This window comes from Podarcis pityusensis (genome assembly GCF_964106645.2).
Source record: "Podarcis pityusensis genome assembly, chromosome: 3".
Taxonomy (NCBI): domain Eukaryota; kingdom Metazoa; phylum Chordata; class Lepidosauria; order Squamata; family Lacertidae; genus Podarcis; species Podarcis pityusensis.
In genome coordinates, this window is record NC_138026.1 from 122,527,407 (window position 1) to 122,553,020 (window position 25,614).

Here is a 25,614-nt window from a genome sequence, read left to right on the forward strand (position 1 = left end):
CATCAACAAGCACATAGAGGTGATCCAGTGGACATTAAGGTACATAGGTTTTCAAAATTCTTTTCAGAATGCACTTCACCAAAACTCCCGAGTAATGGAATAAGAGGGAAGGTCCTCTTGTGGATCAGGAATTGGTTACGGAGCAGAAAACAGACAGCAGAAATAAATGGATAGTTCTCCAAATGGAGAGATGTAAAAAGTGGCTTTTGGGGGGGTTTCTGCCCAGAGATGCCCCTCAACTGATCCGAAGGACGTGCCCTTTCCTCCTCCCCCTCCCTGGAGGCACAGGGGGCCAGTCTTGCGACTCCCAGTTTGACCACAATGGCATTGGGCACTTCCTAGCACGTCAGGTGTGTAGTGATGGTCAGTCCCGTGCGCAAGGGATGTTGTGCTGTGGAGCCTGCCTTGTCCTCCATAGTTCACCCTGAGCCAGAGGGAGGCCAGGCGCCCTCAGGGCTCTCACTTGGGGGCAACGTTTCTCCGAAGTGCTTCTGCTGACCATGTGGCTGGTTTCTTACTCCGATCCTCCTGTACCCAAAGATTTCTGCCTTGTCTCGGGCCCCTGCACATAGCTAGCCGTGCCAGGAAGCCGCCATGTTGACAACTTCCTCCATGAACCTTGGGAAGACGTTTGGCCTCCCACAAGCTTCCCCACACTTCCGCAGAGACCACCAGGCCCGGGGCCAGGGCCTTTGCTTGCCCACAGATGCCATCCTGGTGAGGCTGAAACTTCCCTTGAGAAGATGGAGCTCAGGCACTGGCTGTAGATCAGGAACTGTGCTTGTGCTTGTGCTTTTAACTCAGGTGAGCTTGGCTTGCCCTGCTTGTCTGGATGGACTCCTCTGGGGCAGTTTCAAGCCTCTTTCTGTGGGTCACTCTCTCTCTCTCTCTGAACATGGTGCTCTCCAGACGGGGTCTGGCCTGTGCCTCTGCGGAGCCAGGGCTGGACGTCTTGGGCTGCCTTTGGCCCCTTCTCCCTGACGGGACGGGCGCTCCATGCCCTGCCCAGGCAGCCCTGCTGGAGGGCAAAGGACAGTGGCGGCCCCTTCGCTCAGAGGACCCCCTCTCTGTTCCCGGACAGTCGGCACTTCCCGCTTCACACAAGTTAATCATTAGGGCTGCGATGGAGTTTGCCTTCTCCCTGCCATGGAGCCCCACTCCCGCTTTGCAAGGGAGGAGCCTCTGCCTCGTTTACTCTGGCCTGGAACCGTTGCGTGCAGCCAAGGGGAAGGAGCGAGGGCTGAGTAGGGGGTCTGCAGGCCCTTTTCCCAAAAAGCCAAATGAGCTGCTTCGCATTTCTGCCGGGCTCCTCTCTCGGGCGTGTGCGTGCAAGCCCTGCTGCTCTGTCCTTGACGTTCTCCGCCATCTTAGCTATTTCTGGCTCCCTCGTCCTGCCGCCACCGCGGCAGCAGCAGCCCCCGCACCATCCAGACTCCCCCAGCACCACAGCTGCTGCAAAGGCCCCGGACGGATGAGCTTGCGTGCCGGCGCGCTTTAATTGAATTACGCAATTCTGAGCAATTAAACGCAATCTTCTGCCTCGTAATCCCGTCGATCCTGCCTGCTTCCCTCCTCCCTCCTTCCCATGTGTTTGATTAGACAGCTGTGCTTTTTTTGGGAGCTGCCGGTGCCAGCAGAGGCCCAAAATAGAACATGCGAAATGGACGGTGCACGTCTGCCTGCCTGCCTGCCTGCCTCCTTCCCTCCCTTCCTCCGCCCCCCCCCTACTGTACATTGCTGTCCGGATGCCAGGAGCACATTCTGCGGCCCCCTCTCCTGGCTGCGCACACAAGCACCTTTCCCTCTGCCGCCGCCAAGGCGTTTCTGCGCAGCCCTGGCGAAAGGCAGCAGCCGAGAGGGTGATGGCGCTTGTTTTGTTTAAGCATGCAGCGGCAGAAAGCAGGGAATTGTCCTCCCAGCCATCTGCTCACCTGGCTGCCTTCCATTCGCTCAGGAGACAGCGGCGTACGTGGGGACGAAGAGCCTCTTTCATTCCGTTGCCATGATAACAGGGCCGGTTTTGGAGTTTTAGCAGGGAAAGGGTTATTAACGCTTTGGGGAGAAGAAAGGTTATTAGGCTGCTGGAGTAACAGGGATTGTTCCTGGAAGTTTCGCAGCAACGCACAGAAAGGGGAGACCAGAAGCACGAAGGGCCCTTTCGGAGGCAGGAGCCGCAGCTGACGGGGGCCACGAATAGGAGCCGCCCGCTGCCTGCCTTGCATGGGCTGCTCACCCAAAGCACTCCCCTAGGTGGAAGGCTGGATATCAGGAGAGCCCTGGGGAATCAGGCCAGTGGCCCGCCTGGTCCAGTTCTCCCAGTGGCCAACCACCTGCGGAGGGCAGAGCAGAGCCATCCTGGCTGGTGGAAATCAATAGCCCTTTTCCTCCATGAATTTGTTCAGTCTTGTTTCAAATAGGTTGCCTTCAGCCTGGTGCCAAGCAACTCAAGGATTTCTGGCCGTGCAACAGAGCTTTTTCTCCCTCTGCCCCCCACTCCCTCCCAAGTACCCCCTAAACCTGTTCTTCGACTTCCCCTAGCTCTCCGGAGCAGATTTGGGAAGTGGGGAAAGGAGGGAAGTCCTTTTGTGCTAACAGTAATCCTTGTGCTGGCAGGATGCGGGAGCAGAATATCACCCAGGGCTGCAGCGCAAACTTTGCTTCCAGAGGATCCCCAGTATCTCCACTTGAAAGGGGTCTCTGGTGGGTAGCAGGCCTGAGCACAACCTCAGCTGGGAAACTGGAGAGAGAAACTGCTGTCAAGAGGAGGCAGTGCTAGGCAAGGCCAACCAAAGATGTGGCGTCATGAATCCATGTCTGGCCTCCTGGATGGTAAAAGGGTGGTGTTGTTGTTTAGTCGTTTAATTGTGTCCACCTCTTCGTGACCCCCTGGACCAGAGCACGCCAGGCCCTCCTGTCTTCAACTGCCTCCCGCAGTTCGGTCAAACTCATGCTGGTCTCTTCGAGAACACTATCCAACCATCTTGTCCTCTGTCATCCCCTTCTCCTTGTGTCCTCCATCTTTCCCAACATCAGGGTCTTTTCCAGGGAGTCTTCTCTTCTCTGGTAAAGGAGTAGAATCATAGAATTGTAGAGTTGGAAGGGATCCCATGGGTTCTCTAGTCCAGCCCCCTGCAATGCAGGAATCTCAGCTAAAGCTACTGGTCTACACTTCCCCCTAACCCCCTTCCTGCCCCCTTCGCGTTGCCTGTTAAGAAGCAGGCCTGACTGGACCCCAAGTGCACAGCCAGGTTGGGCCAGAAGCAGCAGAAAGAAGCAGCACGTTGGTGACCCTCATGAATGGGAAAGTGTGTTGGGGGAACTAATCTCCAAGTCCTCTTCCAGTCGAACCCCAGCCTCTTCCAGGGATGAAAGCTGGCCTCCTCCCTGGCTCAGCACCTGCATTTGAGCCCAGCATCCGGCTGCCTGGGTTTATCCTGGCACCCGCCTTCAAGGAGATGCTCTTGCGCAGCAATCGTGGATTTCAGTGGACCTTCCTTGCAGGAAACGAGCGCTCAAGCTCTGCTCGTGCCTCTTCTGCGCCCGGCATCTTTGCAGCAGAAACTGAAGCATCTCGGCCGGCCGGCTTTATTTTTAGCTGGATTTCCAAGTGTGTTTTCTGTTCCTAAATGACTTGGAATGCGATGGGACGCAGCCAGCCCATCCACGGAGGCATTTGGCTCTCAGGGACCTGACTTCCTTGCCCTGTGCAGCCGGCCTCTGCATAGCAGGACTTCCACGGATCCTGGCTCAGGAGAAGCCTGCAGGGTTACAGTGCGGCCTGGTTTTATTTTTGTAGCCATCCGAGCCCCGGGATTATCAGCCTGCCACTGTCCTCTTCCGCAGCCATGCCAGAATCGGGGTGGAAGACGACGACCCGCCTCTCTTTCTTATTTAAAAGAGCCTGGCGGGTCAGACTTCGCCTCTAATCCAGATTCTGAATTGGCCCAGTTCCCGCGGACCACGCTCAGAAGCAAAAGGCCCTGCCTAGTCCTGATCCCGGAACAGGTGGCAGCAACTCCAGAGCTTCTAAGTTTTCTTATTGATTGTGTTTTAATCATCATTCTTGATTTCATGTTAAACCATCTGAGGGGTCCCCGGAGACATAAATTGACTAAAGGACATAAGTAAATTTGTAGTTGAGCACACAAGAAGAGGACATAAGAAGAGCAGCTGGATCCGGCCCTGTGGCCCTTCTACTAAACTACACATCCATGAAGAAGAAATTTCATTTCCCTATACTGAATACTCCAGCATTCAACTCCATTGGAAGTCCACAAGTCCTAGCGTTACAAGCAAGGGGGGAAAGCCTTTTCGCTGCCCGCTTTCACGTCGCCTCTTCCTCGCGACATGCGGGACCTGCTGCTGCAGTCACTCTGCACATGACTGGACTTTGGGGTCCTTCTCATTTCCTGTGAAAACGCGATGATCAGCGGACAGGACTGGCAGTGGCTGTTGGCTCCAAGGCCTCTCAGTATTCAGACTGACAGTGTAAGGGGAGAAGAAGACGGTTTGGCATGGAAGTGGCCCCTGTGTTGAGCTGCCCGTTGGAATACCTCTGCTGGATCTCCCTTGCACTTGCTTCCCTGGGGCTTGAAACACACCTTAGAACTCGCCCTACCCAGAGGAGGCAAACTGCAGCTGCCACCCAGGACAAGCGATTTGGAGCACCATTAAGGATAAAAAAAGATAAAGGACCCCTGACAGTTAAGTCCAGTCGCAAAGGACTCTGGGGTTGCGGCGCTCATCTCGCTTTACTGGCCAAGGGAGCCAACGTTTGTCTGCAGACAGTTTTTCATGTGGCCAGCATGACTAAGCTGCTTCTGGCGAAACCAGAGCAGTGCACAGAAATGCTGTTTACCTTCCTGCTGGAGCTGTACCTATTTATCTACTTGCACTGGCGTGCTTTCGAACTGCTAGGATGGCAGGAGCTGGGACTGAGCAACGGGAGCTCACCCTGTCGCAGGGATTCGAACCACCAACCTTCCTATCGGCAAGCCCAAGAGACTCAGTGGTTTATGCTACAGCACCACCCGCGTCCAGGGTGCAAGACCAGGAAAGTAGACCAGCCTCCTTCAGCTTGGAGCCTCCAGGTGTTTGGCACTCCAAGTCTCATCAGCCCTGTCTGGAGCTGATGGCAGTTGTGGTCCAAACACCTGGGGGGCAACAGCTTGGCTAGGGGAGGCCCATCTTGGGCGCGAACTGCAAGGAAGCCACGTCGCACACAAGTCCCATACCAGGGAATACGGTGGTGCAAATTCCATCCGGCTCAGAGAAATTCCCCGTGGATCGTGCCCTGTGTTGGTAAACTTCAGGTCTCTGAAATTGGAATCCGCAGGGCCAGCCCTGTCCCCTCCCCCCCAAAAGGCCAGCTGATTAGAAATGTATGTGCAGACGCACTCTGCCCCCCAGGAGGAATTCTGCAGCTGGACCAGCTTTTCCTCTGGCGTTGGGGGAAGCATGATTCAGTAATGGAATTTCTTTTCCAGCTCCCATCTGATGGCAAAGGAGTTGAGTTTATTTGGCCCGCTGTCAGGAGCTGAGGTCACCCGCTGGCACTGACTCTGCAGGACCTTTTTTGCAGGCAGAGTCGTCTCTTCAAAACGAAGCCCCCCATTCTGAAATGAGAGAGGCCCCTCTCACCTCTCCCTGCTACCTTGGGCCACTCATGCGACGATCTCCTGCTGACGGTGGCAGCCTCCAGGTGCCCAGTTGGCCACCTCTTTGCCCGGCTTCTGCTGCCCGCTGGGAATCCCTGCTGACATGAAGCTTTTCTCTGCGCTAGGAGTCTGTGGAGCTCCATCCCAGCTGCTGTTCTTCGTGGGCAGACACATGGCACCCCTGCCCTTCCATTCCTGAAATGCCTCTCTTGGTTTGCAGAAGGTTTCCATTGCCTCCTTCATCAGGCAGAATTTCTAAATGTCTGTAGGGCTCCGCTTGGTGGCCAGGTAGATATCCCAATCCCTAAACTGGGCAGGACATGGGGGCCGTGTCCCTCATCCCCTGCTTGCCCACAAACCCCTTTGGAGACTTTAAAAACGGTGGCTGGTAGATTTTGACAGGTCTCTCTTCTGCATGGTCACCTAAGCCTCCTTTCTTAAAAAGTAAAAATACAATACAATCACATCTTATGCGTACCTAATATGCATGATTTCAACCATAGGCAGATGAAGGCAAGCCGGTTGAAACTGTTCAAGTTAAATCTAAGCAAATTGGAGAGCTTAAAATCTCTTTTTGCACCAGGTCTGCTTGGGGTTACCCAGCACCTAAAGTGCCTTCAAGCTCTCTGCCTTGCTTGGTGGGCAAGGCCTGCTTAGCACACAGCCTCTGGGAGTATAGGGGATTCTTCCTGTCTCCCTCTCACCCAGCAATGTGTGGTTTTCCTGTATTTGCAGAACCCTTAGCAGTGAACCTCTGCATCGCATGCAGTTGTGCTGCCCTGGTTTCTGTAAGCTTGCCTGGGAGCCTTTTGGGCTAAGTGGCAGAGCGGCAGTGCCGCAAAGCAGATCTTGCCAGCTTCCTCTGGGCAGGGGCAGCCGCCTCAGGGTGTCGGGATGGAGCTTTGCGGGGGCTGAGCTATGCTGTTGTGTGTCCCACTATTTTGCTGCGCGTGACACGACTCCAAGAAACCCTTGGAAGGAAGTTTAATTTAGCCCCACTCTGCACGCGCTGTTCCTCTCCTGCCACTGGCAGCCCAGGGATTCCCCACATGGGGGGCCACAGCGTGGCTCCTGAGACCACACCTGTGACTGCAGGGCCAGCGTGGGTCTGGGGGCACAGCAGGAGTGGAGTTTCACTCCGAACACCTCCGTGTCTCGCCTGTGGGTCCCAACTGGCTGCAGGGAGTCCACGTGGAGTTTTGCAAACAGGTTTGTGTCCCAGGTCTCTGCCTCTCAGGTGTGGGGGCTGTTTATTTGGCTGGGATTCCAGGCTCCATCCTGCCCTCATTCCCGGAGTTCCCTCTGAGCGGCTGCATCCTTCTGGTCAGTTTCCTCGTCTGCTTGCCTGGAGAGCTGGAAGGGGGTTCATCTGGCTGTGGTTTGGCTGCCTCATCCTGCAGTAGCCTTTTGGCTGCACCTTGAGCCTTTTCCTGGGTCTGTGCTCTGGTGCTGAGTCCCACCCTTCCCTTCCTGACTCTCCAGGGAGCCTCTGCTGCTGCTTTGTTGTTGAAAACCCCCCTGGGGATGTGAGTGGTATTTAAATCTGTCTAAGCCAAGCACAGACCCTCTTCGTTGCGAACCTTGAATCTCAGGAGGCATGTGGGTGAAAAACCTGCAGCAGACCTTTGTTGGCAGAAAAGGAAAATGAGGTTTTTCTGCCTTGTGTTTCTGCCTCTTGCAAGAGAAACCCCACGAGGAGGTTTTCCGTTGTTTTCCTTCCTCCTTTCCCCATCTGGGGCCGGAACCTTCGGGGAGTGCTTTGCCGTAACAACCGCAGGCTGCGTTTCGTTTCGGGATCCGCAGGGCTGCTGCCCACACCTTTCCCTGGAGGAGATTAAGTCCCTGCTGCTCTTGGTGGCAAAGAGGAAGGTCTCTGCCATCAAGGAATGTTGACCTCTAGTCCGTCAGCCTCTTTTCCCCAATATCTGCAGCAGGGTGTGTGTTGGAAAAGGGGTGCGAAAACAGGAGGTGGGAACTCCCCTCTGCGGCCACCTTCATGCCCGTATCCATATTTGTGGTGGTCTTTCTCTGCTTGTCAGTGAAATCTTGAATGCGTTTCTGTAAATTTACAGGCATGCTTGTAGGAAGTGGTGATGAGGGAAACAAAGGAGACAGGCTTGGAGTTTCATCCTGCAGTCAAAATCTTGCTACTGCTGCTGCAACAACAACCTCCCTCCCCCCCCCCCCCGCTTTTGTTTTTCCTCCTTGGGGCACAAGACAGCAGTCCTCACGATTCAGCCGCAGCATCCCAATACTGGGAAAGCCCAGTGTCCCAGAGGCCCCTGGAACAGAATATCTGCCAAAGTGGGCAAGGCTAAGAGCTTTGGCCCATTCCTTCCTTGGTCGCCCAGAGCCACATGGGGCAGAACACCAGGAGATTTGACCCTTGCAGCAGGCACCTCTGCCCCTCTGGGCAGGAAGGCTGTGCAACCCAGGAGGAATCCCAGGCTGAGGGTACAGTGGTACCTCGGGATGCGAACGGGATCCGTTCTGGAGCCCCGTTTGCATCCTGAATGGAACGTAAGACGCGACGGCGCATCTCCACATGCACGGCTCATGTTTTGCCGCTTCCGCGCATGCATGTGATGTCATTTTGAGCGTCTGCGCATGTGCGAGCGGCAAAACCTGAAAGTAAAGCACTCCGTTACTTCCGGGTTGCCGCGGAGCGCAACCTGAAAGCGCTCAACCTGAAGCACATTCAACTCGAGGTATGACTGTATACTAAATAGGGAACACAAAGACACAAAGCTGACAGCTAGAACAAGCGAGGGCCCCTGCAGTGTAGGCCAGAGAGCCATGTCACTGGCGTGCGCCTGACGTGCCCAGGTGGGCAGAGGCAGCCTTCCCCAAGGACTCCTGCCAGTCCCAGCCAAGAGACTCTGTTGCTCCTCTGAACTGCCAGGCAACTCAGGGGCAGAAGGGAGTCCAGGGCTCTCCTGTGGGATAAGCAGCCCTTCATCCGTCTATCGCTGGGAGACCCTCATCAGTGCAGGCTGGCAAGCCGCAAACGAGGGGCTGCAGGAGACCCCAGCCTTTGAAGACGGCAGCCGCAGGAAAACTCCACCATCAACTCCTGATTTGACCTTGAGGATCCTCTAGGTACCAGAGTCCCTGCTGTGGATTCCCTGCCCTGAAGTGCTGCCTGTGCTGGCATGTGGCTTGTGATGGAACAGGATCTGGTTGATCACTAAATCCTGAGCAAACTCCTCTCAGAGGCCAGTTTAGGGTGGCTGAAAGGAGACCCAGAGGTCTCCGTTTGGGTCTTAGGAGAGGCAGTGGCGTGGGGGGAGCTGCTGCAAAACCCACCCCGGCCCAGAGAGACCCCCTGGCATCCCTTGAGCGAAGCTCTGTCGAAACCAACTTCCCCCGACTTACTTTTGTGGGCATTGGCAGGCACCCTCCGCTCCGGTGACGACACAGTTTCCATAGTAGCAAATGTGGTTCAAAGGTAGGGGGCTGTTTCTTTAAGAAAAGAATGTAAAAGAGGATAAAGACCAGATGAAACAACAGCACAAGCTGAAGGAGAGAGGATGTGTTGGGCCTGTAAAACGTTAATGGGGTAATTATGGCATTAGTCACAAGCATTGAGGCCTCCACAGCCATGAGCCCTTCCGGCCCTCTGTGTCACACGGTGTGCAGCTCAGCGCATAGAGAGGGGGACGCAGTCAAAGTGCTACCGCCACATGTCAAATTGGGCACGGCACCGAGACAGAAAGGGAGCGCTCCCCTCTGGCTCCTGGGGCCGCCTAGCCGAGGCCAGCATGGGGCAGTGGATCAAGTTTGAGACCAGGACCTGGGAGACTGGGGTTCGAATCCCCACCCTCCCACTTGGCCGTGGCCCCTCTGGGCGAACCTGTGGGGGGGTGAAATGGGGGGGAAGAGCACAAACTGGAGCTCTTTGGAGGGAAAACGAGGTGTAAATGTAGAGGTGGAGGCACTGGGGTTCTGGGAGGCTTGGGTCACGGTCCAAAGGGTGGCAGGAGCAGAAGAAAGCCCCACAACTTTATAGAATCCTAGCCTTGGAAGGGACCCTAAGAGTGCTGGGCTGAATGAGGCCCTCCGGTCTCTAGGGCTTCTCCTAGGAGGAATAAGGCAGTCAGGCAGCTGTCCTGCCTTTTGGATTATTAAGTCTCCACCGTCTGGTTCCATTGTTTCTGCACCTTCATGGCAATGGTGCCATCCTGCCCAGATTGTTACTCTTTTGTGTCCCTTATTGGACCAGCGTGGAGACAACAGTGCCGGCCAGTTTATTGAAGTATCCGGGCCCCAGACATCCCCCTGGACCTCATGCCTTCCCCAACCTTGTGCCTTCTGGATGTTGTGGACAAGCCTTGGCCGGGGCTGGTTGGGGTTGCCGTCCTTCAGAATATAAGAGCCTGCTGGATCCGGCCAGCATCCTGTTCTCTGGGAAACCTGCGAGCCAGAACCAGAGCACCAGAGCAGCCTTTTCCCCTTGAAATATACTCAAGAGTCGCAAAGTGATTTCATGCTCTTTATTCAGCTCATAGTGGTGAGGAGGAATGGAATTCCCCTCAAAGTATCTGCTTTATATACATTATTTACACAATGGGCTGCACATGATTGGCTAATTCCGGACTTCTCCTGTAGGCCAATCAGGTTGTGGATTCACTTCTATCTGGAGCATGATTGGGTGGCTCCTGCCAACCAATCAAACTGCTGCATTGTTCTAGGACCAATCAGACTGCTGCATTCTGGATCCTATTGTTCTAGGACCAATCAGACTGCTGCATTCTGGATCCTATTCAACTCAGTACATAACACCCCTCATGTGGGTTCCATCCTGGCTCCTGTAGCCTTTGAGAGCCCTCTCCTTCTCCATGAATTTGTCTCTTCCTCTTTCAGAGCCATCCAAATTGGGGGCCATCCCTGCCGCCTGTGGAAGAGAGTTCCATAGATTAACGCTGTGCTGCAGGAAGGACTGTATTCCACCTGCCCTCGGTCTCCCAACATCCACCTTCCTTGGGGGTCCATGAGTTCCAGCGTTACATGAGAGAGAGAGCACTTTCCTCTCTTGCTTCCTTCTTGCCAGGCATAATTTCCCGAGCTGCCCTTTTCTGCAGATCATCCGAAGGGCACCAGGCCTGTGACTTTTCCAGAGCCTCCCACCCTGTGCTTTTCCACTCCAGCCCAAGATTTCCTTCTCTGACATCTGTTCCATGTGGGCCACCAGCTCCGCACCCACATCTCCCCAGGGATGCCCTGTGGGCTCTTGTCTTCGCATCACTGAACACCCGCTGCAAATGCGCTGAATTTAAGGCCGGGCTTTGGGGAAAAAGAGCCGTTTCCTGCACTTCATTCCTTAAAATCTTGGTATTTTGCTCTCCAAGAACTCAACTTACACTATTTTTGTTACTTGCTTTCATTTATTATTTGGGCTGCCCCATAACTAAAGGTTACCTGGTGGCCTTAGAGTGGGAATAAAAAGGTTTACAACAGGAGCCCCAACCATAAAACGCTTAAAAAATCATGATCTGGCATAAAACTTGAGGAACAGGAAATACTACAAGCTTTAAACTAGGAACACGTTTTGCAGACAAGTTGGTTTGATGCCACCAGGGAATGTGGCTTTTGGGGGCGATTTGATTTAGAATCATAGAATTGTAGAGCTGGAAGGGAACTCCAAGGGTCCTCTAGTCCAACCCCCTGCAATGCAGGAATCTCAGCTAAAGCACCCCTTGCATGTCCTTTTGCCTAAGCTAAGAGTTTGACGTTCCTGAGGTTGGCGCCCGCCTTCTGCTTTTGGAAGAGCTGTTCAGAAGGAGATAGCGGACTCAGTGGGTCTCCATCTCTTGTTTCAGGCTCAGGCCGCAGGGTCTCCTCCGACCTCCCCCGGCCACGGGACGGGGCGCTCCATGCCCATGCCAGTCCGGTCCACCTCCGCCGGCTCCACCCCAACTCACGTGCCCCAAGATTCCCTGGCGGGCGTCGGAGGAGACGTCCAGGAAGCGTTTGCACAAGGTGAGTGTTTTGAGAACCCCGCGGCACTTGATAGCTGTGTGGCTGCAATTTTGCGCCTTTGTATATAGTGCGCAGACAAATTCGTTTCATGGGTTTGGGCCCAGTTCGCCCATCAGTTAAGGTCTTCTTGAATCCCAGTTCTGCAGCGATAGCTACCCCTCCCATCTGTCCTCCGCAAATTTGGGTGTTGGGTGCTTGCCTGCCAAATGCACACGCAGAAAAATAGGACCTAAACAGCCACTTTGCAATCTCAAGCCCCACTAGAGAAGCCCCCTCAGTGCTAAGAGGAGTTTTGGGTGAGTTGTCAATTACATATATGCCTACCTACGCATAAAAGGGGGGAATGTGTTAAACACGTTACCTTCTGTTAGTAATTGCATGATGTAACTCCTTTCAATTTTTCCCATTTGTATTTTGGAAATCAAAAGTTTTAAAGAAACAACAACTTCCCGTGCCTTTCCTTCCTGGGAACCTAATGTACCGTATTTTTTAAAATAAATGTGTAAGATCTTGAGTCTGAGAAGCACTGCTGGTCCTTGCATCCTAAAGGGGCTTCTCCGATGCCTCCCCCTCAAACCCTCCCACCCCCTCATTGAGCATCACAAAGACAGCCACTGTGGTGTCTGGTTAGAGCAGGGGTCAGCAAACATTTTCAGCAGGGGGCCGGTCCACTGTCCCTCAGACCGTGGGGGGGGGGCCAGAGTATATTTTGAAGGGGGGGGATGAACGAATTCCTATGCCCCACAAATAACCCAGAGATGCATTTTAAATAAAAGGACACATTCTACTCATGTAAAAACACGCTGATTCCCAGACCATCCGCAGGCCTGATTTAGAAGGCGATTGGGCCGGATCTGGCCCCCGGGCCTTAGGTTGCCTGCCCATGGGTTAGAATGCTGGGACTCCAGAACTGGGAGAGACCAGGGATCGAATCCCCACTTGGCCACAAAGCTCACTGACGTGGCCTTGGGCTGGTCACTGCCTCTCAGCCTAAGCTGTTTTGTGGGGAAGAAGAGAACCACATCTACCACCTTGAGCTCTGTGGAGGAAAAGAGGGGATATAAATAAATCGAGAGCCTGAATAGCTACGGCTAGAGGTAGGATTCCCCTGGCACCGTGGGTGGACGCTTGCAGGGGAGCCTCACTTTGTGGGTGCAGACTGTTTCCCTCAAGGATTTATTGGGAAGCTGGCCATCACATTGAAAGGCCAACCGTCTCTCAGGGCAGGGGGCATTTCCAGTCCAGACTCTCAGACTCCACATCATGGGCAAGGCAGAGGGGCTCCTGTGTGGCTCCTCACATTCCTTACCGCCTCCGTTTCTTCCCCAGGGACCCGGCGAAACCTCCGTAACGATTTGCTGGTAGCAGCCGATTCAATCACGAACACAATGTCATCGTTGGTAAAGGAGCTTCATTCAGGTAAGTGGGAGAGTGAGGGGCAGGGGGCAGGAGCCAAGCCAGCGGGATGGGCCAGCGTCCTCTGGCCGAGGTGCCTGAGGCGAGGGTGTCATCAGAGCAATCTGCCCCAAGGCTTTGTTGACCAGGACCACTTGGCGCAAGAAGCCCACCTTCCTCTATTCCTTCCATATTCCTCTATGCCACAGGAGCGGCAAGGATCCTAATTGCTAAAAACTGGGGAAAAAGAAATTGTGCCAACAAAAAAGAAATTGCAAGACAAACTGTTAGAGTATATTGAACTGGCTAGATTAACAGAGGCAATTAGAGTTCACACTAGACAAGAGTTTCAAAAGGCATGGGGAAAATGCAGAGAATACTTCACAAAACAGTGCCCTAAAATACATACCTGGACTTGTTTTGATTAATGTCTGCAGGAGACTTTGTGGATATTTAAGTTATAATTAGAAAAATCTTAATAATCTTAATAATTATTCATAAAGGAAATAAGCTTATAAGAAGTAAATAAGGAGGCCACGTACAGGATAAAGGAAGTCTTTTATTTGGTTGTTTGTATTGTTGTATGTTATGCTTATTGTATGTTATGTTCACGTTTAATGAGGGTGGATTTCTGTATTGGGGGGGGGGGTTATGTTATGTTGTAAATAAAATTTCCAATACAAAATTAAAAAATAAAGAAGCCCACCTGCGGGGTGTGGGGCCAACACACAGGAAGAGCTTCATCTTCCTCAAGAGCAAGGTTGCACAGTGACTGCAAGCAGATCCTTCCGGTTTGGAATGCCCTGTTGGGGAACTGGGGGTGGACTGCGTGACCCCCTGGGGTCCCTCTTCAGTTCTCTAGTTTTGAGTTCCACTGAAACGAGCCCCGTATTCTCCAGCTGCCAAACAACTAATAGCCAAGAATCACCTGTGACCCTCAGGCAGCCACTTTCCGCATTGCAACAGGTATATGGGAAGGGAGGCCTCTGGTCCACTTGCCTCCGTCCAGCTTTCCCTGCAGACTGACCAGCTGGTGGGTTTGGGGCCTGAGGGGTGGTGAACGTGATGCCTCTGCGCTGCTTGTGGGGAACAAAACCGGGGAGAGACAACTTACTTGCAATGGAGGCAGTTAACTAGTGCTACACCAAATTCTTGCAGGGGAAATTGCTGTTAAGTGGGGGGCAAAGATAGTTATGGAAAAGCCACTACTTTTTGCTCAATTTTCCATACCTGTTCACAGCCCTGATCCTCCCCAGCCAGCCGCTTCTTTGACCTTCCTTCCTTCCTTCCTTCCTTCCTTCCTTCCTTCCTGCCCCTCCAGTGAGCAATGCCATCCAGCTGAGGACTGTGGAGCTAAACTAATTAAACCACAGAATTGCATGTCCAGTTGGGTGGCTCTGACTACCTGACAGTGTCCCTAAGGGCAGATGAAGCCTTTCCGTGGCCCTCACTAAAGATGGGGGAGGCGAGGGAAGAGGGAGCCCAGGTCAGGCTGAGCTGGAAGTTTCATTTGCCCACAAGGACTGGCAGGCAAAGGTCCATCCCAGACCAGCTCTTGATTGCGCGTGATTTTGCAGGCCGCATTGTGTGCGGCTGCCAAGACTTTCCTGGATTTAAGAGAAATCCTCTGCTGTCAGAATGGAGAAGCAAGTTGCGTGGATGTGCTGGGGAAACTCTTCTGAGCAGGTTGGAAGGGTGTTGGGCTAGATTAAGTTCAGGCGGGTTAAATCTCTTCTGGTCAGGGGGGTTAGGGGGAAGATGGCCGACAGTACCATCTCTCCGACCCACACGGGGTAATTAAGAGGCTGTTATGGGAGTAGGCAGCCTCCCTTGTTGCCCCAAGGAAATGGGGAACACTGCCCTTGCCTGCTGTGCCCATAAATCACCCCCTAATTCGAAAGAAGGGGGTGAGGGCCCTAGGCAGAATGCCCCCATGTGGACCTCGGCTCTCCTGGACGCTGTCTCTGATCGCGCACTAGTTGCAGCAATTTGGAATAATTAATTACAAAAGAAGCAAATGCACATATTTCAAGTGAAGAAGGGGGGTGAAGTCTGCTAATTTAAGTGACCCCTGCGAAAGAAGACAACGGGCTGGAGAAACAGGAATATTTTACGATGAAGATACACCAAAGGCGGGGTATGTTGACAACGGGGCTGAATGGGGGGGAACCTTTTTTACTTTCCTTCTATGTGATTTACAAGAACCCCTCCTCATTAGAACCGTCGGTTGAACTGACCCAAGCAGGATGATTAAGGTCTGTGTGGAGATAAACTTTAACCAAAAGTATGCTTTATGGAGACCGAGAAGCAATAAGAGCTTTTGGGAATGGCGCAGCAATTAATTCGGAGTCGCCATCTTGCCAAAGGATTTACAACCGGGAGGAAGAACGGATTTGTTTTCAGACTGAATTCCTAGTGAATCTCCTCAGAGGTTTTGAGAAAGGAGGCAGATTGGTGAAGATTAATGACACTAAGACTGTTTTGATGTATGGAAGTGATGTTATATGGAAAACGTCTGGATATGGCTACTGGATAAAAAAAATAATATCCACGCAGGATTACAAACTGTTCTAACCAGCTTGCGGAGACTATCAGAGGTCACAAAGAGAAAGGAAAAATATATGAAAATAACAACAAGAGGAAAAATGTGGAAAAATAATAAGAAAGGACTGGATAGTACTGTGAACATCATAAGGTTAGATTTGTGGACATTAAAACAGCAGTAAGAAGCAAGAAGTTGATTGGATCCCTTCGGAACTTGAAATATGGGTACCCCCAACAAAAATTTAAAATTTGGCTGTGTAATTTGGAATTTATGTAATTTGGTTTGATTTGATGTGATTGGTCGGTTAATAAAAAATTATTCTTTAAAAAAAAAAAAATCTCTTTTGGTCATACATCCAAGAGTATCTTATCTACCTGATGAGCTTTAGGGGGGAGGTTGGATGTCTGCGGAGCCCCTCCCAGTTCTGATTCATAGACGCACAGAGCTGTGGAGTTGGAAGGGACCCTGAGGGTCATCTAGTCCAACCCCCTACAGTGCTAGAATCTCAGCGAAAGAATCACCCCACCTCTGCTTAGAAACCTCCAAGGAAGGAGAGTCCACCACCTTCTGAAGTTCTCTTCCATTCCTTGCATTCCCAGAGACCAGCTTGAGCCCTCCTGGTCCTTCTGGAGCGCAGCTTAACAGGGGGAAGGGCTGCAAGCCCACCCCCTGCCTTCCCTGTGGCCTCTCTGGGCCTGGAAGGAGGCCTTCCTACGTGAGGAAAACGCCCAGGCCTGTGGCAAAGGTGGCCTCTGGGCCAGTGATGAGTCCTCTGCTCCCGAGTCCTTTGCTGGAGCAGTCTCCTCTGGGGCGCTTGGTGCCTTTGGGCTGAACCAGAGACTGCCGGCGTCGGCTCTGGCAAGATGGAGCCCTGTGTCTTCCGTCAGGGTGGGGGCTTAGCAAAGCTGCCTCCTTCCTTCCCTCCCTTCCTCGCTCTGGGAAAAGGCAGCCTCTTGGGCAATAACATTCGGCAACAAAGCAGGGCTTGTTCTGCCGGCGGCTGTTGCGCTGAGCTCTTGGGCTGTGCAGGGAGATGACAGATGAAACAGACTGCAGGCTCCCACTTTGATAAGATGCAGGCCAGGGGACCCTGGAAGGATCTCATTTGCGTAAATCCATGGAAACAGCTGGAGTTGGGAGCCCGTCCGCAGCAACCTCTGCCAGAAGGAGTCTGGTTGGAGCCTGGCTTCCATGCCCAGGCAGGCAGGGCCTTGGGCTGCAGCTTCCCGACCCCTGGGAAGAGGCGTGGTGCCCTGGTGGGAATCAGCGCAGGGTGGGCCAGGGCACCTTGATTCCAACAAGGAAGCAGGTGGGAGCCCCGGCTGCGTCCTCTGGACCCCCCCCCCGGAGCGAGGCTGCCTGCCATCTTGCCTCTGGGGTACGGGATGCAGATCCCCAAAGGAAGGCCTGTTGGTGGGCCAGCTTCTGGGCTGCCAAGCACAGCTGGAGGGTACAGGGGAAAGTAGATCTTCCCCAGCGCTTCCCCCCAGCCCCGTCCTCCTTGGGGGTCCAGGCATGCAGATTCCACTCCCCCCACCCTGGTCCCAGACTTGTTGCTCCTTTTCACCTTGTTATGTACTGAGTTGAATAGGATCCAAACTGCAGCAGTCTGATTGGTCCTAGAACAATAGGATCCAAAATTCAGCAGTCTGATTGGTCCTAGAACAATAGGATTCAGAATGCAGCCGTCTGATTGGTCCTAGAACAATGCAGCAGTATGATTGGTTGGCAGGAACCACCCAATCCTGCTCCAGATAGAAGTGAATCCACAACCTGATTGGCTTACAGTAGAATTCCGGAATTAGCCAACCATGTGCAGCCCGTTGTGTAAATAATGTATATAAAGCAGATACTGTGAGGGAACTTCCATTCAGTCCTCCTCACCACTATGAGCTGAATAAAGAGCCTGAAATCACTTTGCGACTCTGAGTATATTTCAACCTACTGGGACAGTTTCGGCTTTTGCCTTCCTGTCTTTTTCCGCTCATGCCCCTCACCACCCTACCCCCCCCCCCAGTCTGCTTCCTGGGTGCCTGAGGGAACACACACAACAACACACTCCCTCGCTGGTCCTTTAAGAAACGGACTGAGACACTGCATGCCTTTTATAGGGGGGACTTGGCCTATTTAATGTGGACATTTCCTCTTTTGCAATCGTGCTTCTTTGATGCTGACCACCCTGAGCAGCCCTGGGGAGGGCTGTGGATGCTCGGATCTCCTGCCAGAGTAGCCCCCACCCCCATCCTCTCTCACCTTTCCTCCTGGGAGAATGTTTTGATGTCCTTGCTTGACGTCTGAGCTCCAGTTCTTATCATCTTGGGCCCCACACCCGTGACCCAATGACTTGGGAGCAAGGAGTCCACCCCATAAGAAGGACTCCCCCTCCTCCGGTCCCCTGGAAGAATGACTCTTGCCCACGGCCCTGGCAGCCTGACCTGTGGACCCCTCCCTGGAGACTCTCCCTTTGGCCCAAACCCTCACTGCTGGTTCTTTGTTTTGTTTTCAAAGGTGAGGAAGGAGGTGAGGAGGAGGAGGAAGACAAGATCCAGAACGGGAAGGACCGAGGTAAGATCAGGGGAGGAGGGAAATCCCCTGGCCTGTTGGTGGGGCAGGCAGAGGCGGTTGGGTAATGCCACCTTTGCACGACGGGTGCTGCCCTCCGTGTGGAGCAGGAAAAAGTCTCCATTGGTGCAGAACGCCCAAGCGCAGCTCTTCACAAGCCATGGGGCAGGATGACGGGCCTTCTTATGTTTCCAATGGGTGGCAGCTGCAACAAGCTCCCTGTGCCCTCTGAGCACCCACCCCACCTCACCCCGTTAGATGGTGGGGCAGAGCAAGGTTTGTGTTAGCGCCCCCCAGGGGTGGGATGCAGAAGCAGAAGCTTCACGGCACCATCTCCTGCCCCCTGGTCTCTTTCTTCCACCAGGTCTTTGCGGAGGGAGGGGGCTGCCCACTTCTTCCCAACTGCAGTACGGTCACATTCGACAGCAGGGAGGGGTTGATTCCAAGGGCTCCCCATGTACACAAGAGCATGTGCCCTCTGCTCCCGGTTAAAGTCTCTTTTTGTGCCCCAAGCAGCCCCAGCGCAAACAGAGCATTGGCGTTCCCTGCCTTGCTTGTGGAATTCCAACCAGCCTGCCTCCAGCCGCCTATGGCTGAAATTAAATGGGCGTAAGAGTTAAGCGGGCATCAGATGCAATCGTATTGTCCTTAGTTTGCCTATCTGGTTGATTTTGGAGGTCCGTGTTGTCTTCCCATCAGATGTGAAGGAGATAAGTTAACTAGACAACTTTTAGAAGACACCTGAAGACAGCCCCGTACCGGGGAGTTTTTAATGTGTGATGTTTTATTATGTTTTCCTATGTGTTGGAAGCCTCCCAGAGTGGCTGGGGATACCCAGATGGCCAGGGTATAAATAAATAAAATCACTTTTGTTGTTATTATTATTCATAATTCTTTAAAAATGCTTTTGGACATAAACCACAGCAGGTGCTTTCTTCAAAGGCATGGTATAGACCTTTCAAGATAAATACATAAAACCTTGCCTGGGTGGGGTTTTGCGGCTGCTGCCACCATTGCAGTTTGTTCCTGGCTTTCTCAGCCGGCCCTTTGTCTTGTCCCGCAGGTTAAGCGGAAGACTCCGCCCTGGCCAGCCATTCAGGTGAGCAGACGCCCTTTGCTTTTCCAGGTAAGGTGTAGGCACAGTTGTGTTTACAGAGGGATGAAAGGCAGATTGCAGGACTGCCTGCCTGCCTGCCTGCCAGCCACACTGGCCCCCCAGTAGGCAGGGTCCCAGACAGGACAGGCAGGCAGACCCCGCTTTCGGGTCTCAGAGACTTTCGAACATCCCCCTCAGCACAACCATGGTGCTCTGAGCCTGACAGCTGTAGCCAAGGGGCTTCCTCCAGTGCTGCGTTTTTTACCCTGTGGGGCCAAGCAGAGACCCTTTGTGGCTGCCCAGTGCACAGGGGCATAGCTTCCCCCAACTGAGTGCAGGTGGTGTCCAAGCCATTGGTGATGAATTTGTCGTTTGATGTGGGGGACCCCTCAGTATTGGGGGTCCCACCCTCCCTGTTCCTGGCGCTTAGCAGAAGGAGAGGCTCCCAGCTTCAGATCTTGGAAGCATAGATTTGGAAGGGATCCCAAGAGCCATCTTTGCTCTTAACTCCTGCGACCGCCTAATCAATTCCAGCAGAGCTCCCTCCCGTCCAAAAGGGCTTCCCAGACCTTTCCTTCTCCACCTGGAGCTGAAAGGGCCCCCGACTGTGGCTCTGCTCTGGAAGGGATCTCAGTTGCGCGTAGGTTTCGAAGGACACGAACATGCCCTCCCCACAGTGCAAATGTCCCCTGGTTTGAAACCATCTTTGACGTCTCTTGGGTCTCCGCCAAGGAACCTCAGGGACTGTTGGAAGCGACATGAACAGGCAAGCCTGAGAAAATCCTCTGTGCTCTCAAACCAACCACAAGCCCCTCCAACTCCCAGGGCTCGTTGCGGGGAGGGGGCTTTGGAGGGGCACTGGGTGGTCTCCCGCTCTGCCTCACTGGCTGCTCTGTGTCTTTGGCGCAGGTAAAGAGGCGCCAGCTCCTCTTCTCAAGACGTTTCCACATCCTTCCGACGAGGCATGCGCCAGCCGACACATCTGCCATTGTCAAGTCGCGAGGACTCGCAGGGAAGCCGCCTCTTTCCAACAGACCGCGTGGCAGCCTTCCTGGGGGGTGGGGAGGGCGGGGGCATCTCCTTTGGTTTGCATGTCCTGTTTCCATCCGTCTCCCCCCCGTTCTTAATTGGGCAGCACCTCATCTCAAGTTTGGACCAGAAGACGTTGTCGAGAGCCGCTTCCAGGCAGAGACCGGCCATGTCTCCCGCAAAGCATCCTCTTCCCTCCCCGGCAGAGCGGTCGCCTCACCACCCACGGGCCACCCCCTGCGTGGTCTCCAGAAAAAGCAGACTTCTTATTCCATGTGGCCGAGTTTCCTTGTGCAAAGTGTGGGCGGAATGCTCTGTTGCGGAAAGCAGAAGCCCCTCTGGCCTTCCCCACACGCCATGGATTTCGGGTTCCCTGGGCCCTTGGCGGGTGCAGCTCCCACAGGACAGGCTGGGAGGCAAGTGAGATGGGTGGCTCCCTGGGAGGTGCCCCGCAGGGCACAGCCCACACAAAGCCCACTGGGAGGAATGTGCCAGCATGCCCCCCCTTATTTCAACAGTGGTTGCGCAGGGAGCATCCTAGAGAATTGTGCCCCATGTTTGAGGGACAGGATGGGCTCCCCCCGGAGTCCCCGAAGGTCTTGTGCCGGCTCCAGTGCCAAGAGGAGAGGAGTGGGGCGGAGGGAGACCCAGCCTCTGGAGGCGCCCTGTGGGGAAGCTTCAGGTGGTGGGGCAGCAGCAGCAGCAGCAGCTCGCTCAGTTGAAGGGACCCACAAGGGGCATCTAGTCCACCCCCTGAATTGCAGGACTCATAAAAAGCAGCTGGTCTTTGAACAAAGAAGACCCACTTGGGTACTTGGCACCAGAAGCCAATCTCTCTACTGCTGGCTTTGTTTGGGGTTTAGAAAGTGGCTCTTGGTGGATGGGACAAAGGCGTAAATGGACAGGGGAGGGCAGCGAGGGAAGGCAGGGCAATATTCCAGTTGGCACAGAGTGAGCTGCCCGGTTGCCCTGGCTCTCTGGGGGTGAGGAGGGAAGGGGGTCCCTGCATATCTCTCCATGTTCCGGGGGGGGGGGGACAGCCATGTTTGCTGGCTATATAGTCCAACCAAAATATTGTGAATGGGCTGTCAAGCAAAGAAAGGAGTGATGATAACCTGCTGGGTTCTTTGCTCAAAGCAAAGAATGTCGAGTTGGGAGGGCCCTCCAAAGGGCATCTAGTGTAACCCCCTGCAGTGCAGCAAATGCAGCTAAAGCATCCCTGACCTAAAGGGTTCATGGCCATCCTTTGGTTTGGTGACGAGCCACGTGTTGGTGACTCCGGCCGGTGAGGTGTCTGGGGAAGGAAGAGCCCCGAGGGAAACTTCTGGGCAAAGCACAAATCCCGGTTGGTGGTGCTGAAAGGTTCAGGCCTCAGCCTTTGAAGGAGGGGGGCTGGGCTCAATCCGCCCCTTTGGGCTGGTTTGGGGGGGGCAGTTCTGCTTCTCTCCTCCCTGGGCATTGGAGGTGGTCTCTCTGATTGCAGAGAACTGTCTAGGGCGGCATTTCTTTGGTTTTCGTGAACGCAGCAGAAAGGAGGGGATTCGGAGCAGGGGTTTTTCCCGGGGCATTCTGACATGTTGCCAATCACAGGAAATGCCTCGCTTGGCTCAGACCAGACACCCTCCACCTCGCTCAGCAGCCACCCAGAGGCAAAAGACAGCAAAGGAAATCCACCAGCCCCATCCCTGGGCCTGCCACCTCCCCTCATTTCAGCCCAATTGTGTCCCTGCAATAGCCTTCCACGGCAGCAGCTCAGAGGATTGTCACCAAAGCTCAATCCTCCCCCAGGTGAGGACCCCTCCTGTCGCTCTGGGCCCACCTTTGGACTGGCCCCAGGAGGAGCCCCCTCCTCTGCCCCCCATTACCCACTCCAGGACACCGGTCGGTGATGTCTGAAGTGGCGACCAAGGCCCTGTCCCTCAAGTCTCCTGGGACTTCCTCTTGCTGCCAGCCTGTGTGGAAGTGGCCTTCTATGCCCTGCTCCTTGGTCCCTCCCCCCCCCCGATTCCTTGAAAACTCTGCGCATGTTAGCCTACCAAGTGGTCTGGCAGACACTTCAGCCTACCAGAGCCTGCTCTTAGTCTTCCTGAGAGTGGCAGGAGATGGAGAGTCAGTTGGTGGCCATGGGGCTGCAGACCCTCCCCAGCAGCTGCGGGCAAGGGGGGTTGTTGGCCTCCTGCCCCACGGCCGCCTGCCATTTTGAACCCTCCGAGGCCTCAGCCTGGCGGAAGCTCTGCATGGGGCTGAGCCAGGGTTTTCCAGGGCCGCCTGCACAGCCTCTGCATCTCTCGCTTCCCCTGTGACAGCCGGGGCTGCTTCTGGTTGTGGAAATCCCCCTGGCCGTGAGCAAAGGGGGCTGGGGAGGCGAGTGGGAGAAGGGGGCCGAGCCCTTCTCCCTGCAGGGGCTGTTGGGGAGAGGCCAGGAAGCTCCTGCAACCATCTTCTGCCCGTCACAGGAGCTGGAGCTCCGCCAGAGCTCCCTTGTCAGGCCTGCTGGGGGACCCAGCACCGCGCCCCCCCCCCCCCCCGCTCTGCCTGGACCTCGGAGGCTCCCCTGGTTTCTGCCTCTTCTCCAGGTGCAAAGCTTCTGCTCTTGCAGTTCAGGCAAAACAGCCTCCGGCTGCCGGGGTTCCAGCTTGGCTAAAAGAGAGGGATTTGTCCCAGCCTGCCGGACGTCCCCACACCCGCCTTGGGACACCATCCGAAGATTGTTATTAATAATAACAAAGAGTCACAGGCCAGTGTACAATATAAAAACTCAAAAATATGTGCCATAATAGCAAGCAAAAGCAATGCGCACGCACACACACCCACACCCATTGATTGCTCCCTGTGACCAATAAATAATCCTTCCAATTACCAGTTCCTGGATCCCACAGGAGGGAAGAGGGTTCTCCTGCTTGCGAGTTTGTGGGTATCTGGTTGGCCACTGTGAGCAAGATGCTGGCCGGATCCCTTTGGTCCCGCAGGCTCTCCTTGTGGTCTGAAAGTGGGGCTTGGACGTGAACCCTCTTTCCAGGGCACACTTGACTTGCTGCCGTCCTGACGGTCGGGGCCTCCTTTGCAGGGGCTCCCCAAGGGCTCCCGCTGTCCCTGTGAGGTGGCTGCCTTCACCAGCCGGGACTGCAGGCCTCACCGCTGCATTGCCAAGGCCTCCATGCCTTACTGTGGCTCAGAGTGGGGATCCCAGAAGGCTCTCTGTGGCTGGTGGGCTCCAGCTGGGGGGGGGGTGGTTTACGGTATTGGCGGCCAGGCAGGCCGGCCATTATGACCCCCGTCCTCCTGCTCCTTGCTTTTCATTCCTCACACCAACAGTGACTAGTTTTTCCTTAAGCTGGGGCACCTCTGGGCTCCTGGAAGCAACAGGGAAACCCTGGATCATAGAATTGCAGAGTCGGGTCATCTAGCCCAACCCCCATTGTGAGGCTTGAACCCACAACTGTGAGATTCAGAGTCTCAGGCTCTACAGACTGAGCTGTCCCAGGGAAGGTGCCACATGGGTGAAGGGAAGGAGGGGCTGCTTGTGTTTTCTTTCCCGGTGGGTCAGCGGCTCCCCCAATTCTCTTGCTTCTGGGGATCAGCAACAGAGCTGCTGTTTTTTGTGGGGAGGGGGGTCAGCTGCCTGTACATATCTTCCCACATCACATCCCCCCAAAACTGCAATTGGACTCTGTCTCCAGCGGCATCTGTTGCCCCTGAATCTGACCTTCCCTCAGAAAAAGCATCCATGTGCAAAGTTACGTCCTGGATATTTTTGTGAAGCAGGGGTGGCAACTGTGCCAGACCCCCCCAAGCCCCTGGAGACTGGGGATGGTGGGCTTTCGGTGGGCTCCTGGGGGAGAAAGCAAAGCGTCTGAGCAGGCACCGCCTTGCAGATGCCTCCTGCGTTTTCAGAGTCACCCAGCAGCCAGGTGGAGAAGGCCTTGGAAGGCAGACTTGGCACCTGTGCCAGCCCAGGGCCCCTGGTGGCAGCCTGCCCTTCACCCGGGGGCTTTCATCACAGTGACTTGAGGCCTGGGGAGCTTTGCCAAGTGCAAACAGGTGTGGGAAGGTGACCGGAAAGGAAGTCGAGGCAGCGGGAGCTTAGAGGGCAGCAACTGTGCTAGGGCTCTGGGGCTGGGGTGGCCGAGAGGAGCTGCTGCTGCTGCTGTCAGTTGTGCATGGACCCAGTTCCACCAGTCCAAGGTTGCCAGCTAGCCAACCCCTCAGGCCTGTGCTCTGCAGATACCTGCCTAGTGAAAAGGAACGGTCTCATTTTGCAAAGTTGCTGGAAATTGCAGGTGGGGAGAGGACAGGGTCCTGCTTGTGGGCATCAGGTTGGCCACTGCGAGGGCCTGGGACGTGGCAACGATGTTGGAGGGGAGAATGTGGCCGGGTGTTTCTGTGGAGCTGCAGGAGAGGCAGCGGGAGGGAGACCAGAGGAGAGTGAGTTTCCTCCCAGGTGGGAAGCAGAGGCGAATCAGCCGGATGCCAAGTGGGGGCCATGATAAGCAGAAAGTGATCAAGGGGGTCCAGGCCACGGGCGCTCATGGCGGGCATGTGCCTGATCTCAGGTGCTGCTTGCCACACTGGGTAGCCAGGGCTCCTGCCACGCCGCTGGGACTCCCCTGCGTTAGCCAGGCTGTGAGGGAGGCCTGGGCTGTGCAGGGCATTGGGGATCTGTGCCCTTCCAGAGCCCTGTGTCCTGGCCCCTGTTTCCTGCCAGGAGCTCAATTGTGACCACATTGGAGAGGCCACATGGGGCCTGTGTTTTCCAGCCCAGGCTAGATCTCAGGCGAACGCTAGGACTGCAACGGACGACGGACGCTTCCTTGTCCGCACACCCAGATCTGTCTGGGTGTTAGTTGAAGGCCAGTGTGAGGACCCTTGTAAGAATTCCAGTTTACAACCACTTCCCTGCTTCTCATGTCTGTGTGTCTGCCTATCTGTATGTGCGTGGGAGCACACACTTGAATGTACGAATGTGAATTCTGGGCATGAGTGTTTTCATTTTACAAAAGAAAAGGTTGAAATACCTGGGAGATTCTGTACATGTTGGGAACACGTCTAACTGCAATCTGTAAACTGGAAGCCACGTTCTCTCATCTGCCAAATATTTAATAAAACGAGTCCCGTCCATCTCACTTGGTGTGTGCCCTGAATTTCCAGTGGGACCAGGCGGGTGATCTGAGCAAAACCCCAGGGGCACAAACCCCCTTTGCCTGCCCCTTCTTTGGCTGCTTCCGCTTGGGAAGAGGCCTCCGCAGGTGGGCAGGCACTGGCTTCCTGGTGCACCTTGCGCTGCCTGCGCTCCCTCCTTGCCTCTCCTGCTCTCCTCCTCCTCCTCCTCTTCCCCTTTCTGGCTCCAGGCG

General features: G+C 54.5%; 1 protein-coding gene across 6 annotated transcripts in view; it reads left to right on the forward strand.

The window, feature by feature from the left end:
• DTNB (dystrobrevin beta) overlaps positions 1-25,386 on the forward strand; it is a 97,341-nt gene extending 71,955 nt beyond the window's left edge. For all 6 annotated transcript variants that reach the window (XM_081001003.1, XM_081001006.1, XM_081001002.1 and 3 more), the window contains 5 exons: positions 11,477-11,636; positions 12,966-13,055; positions 18,085-18,141; positions 19,202-19,237; positions 20,144-25,386. In XM_081001003.1, the coding sequence (XP_080857129.1) occupies positions 11,477-11,636; positions 12,966-13,055; positions 18,085-18,141; positions 19,202-19,206 (312 nt within the window). In that variant the 3' untranslated portion in view covers positions 19,207-19,237; positions 20,144-25,386. The remainder of the gene's footprint in view (positions 1-11,476; positions 11,637-12,965; positions 13,056-18,084; positions 18,142-19,201; positions 19,238-20,143) is intronic.
• The last annotated feature ends 228 nt before the right edge of the window (positions 25,387-25,614 follow it).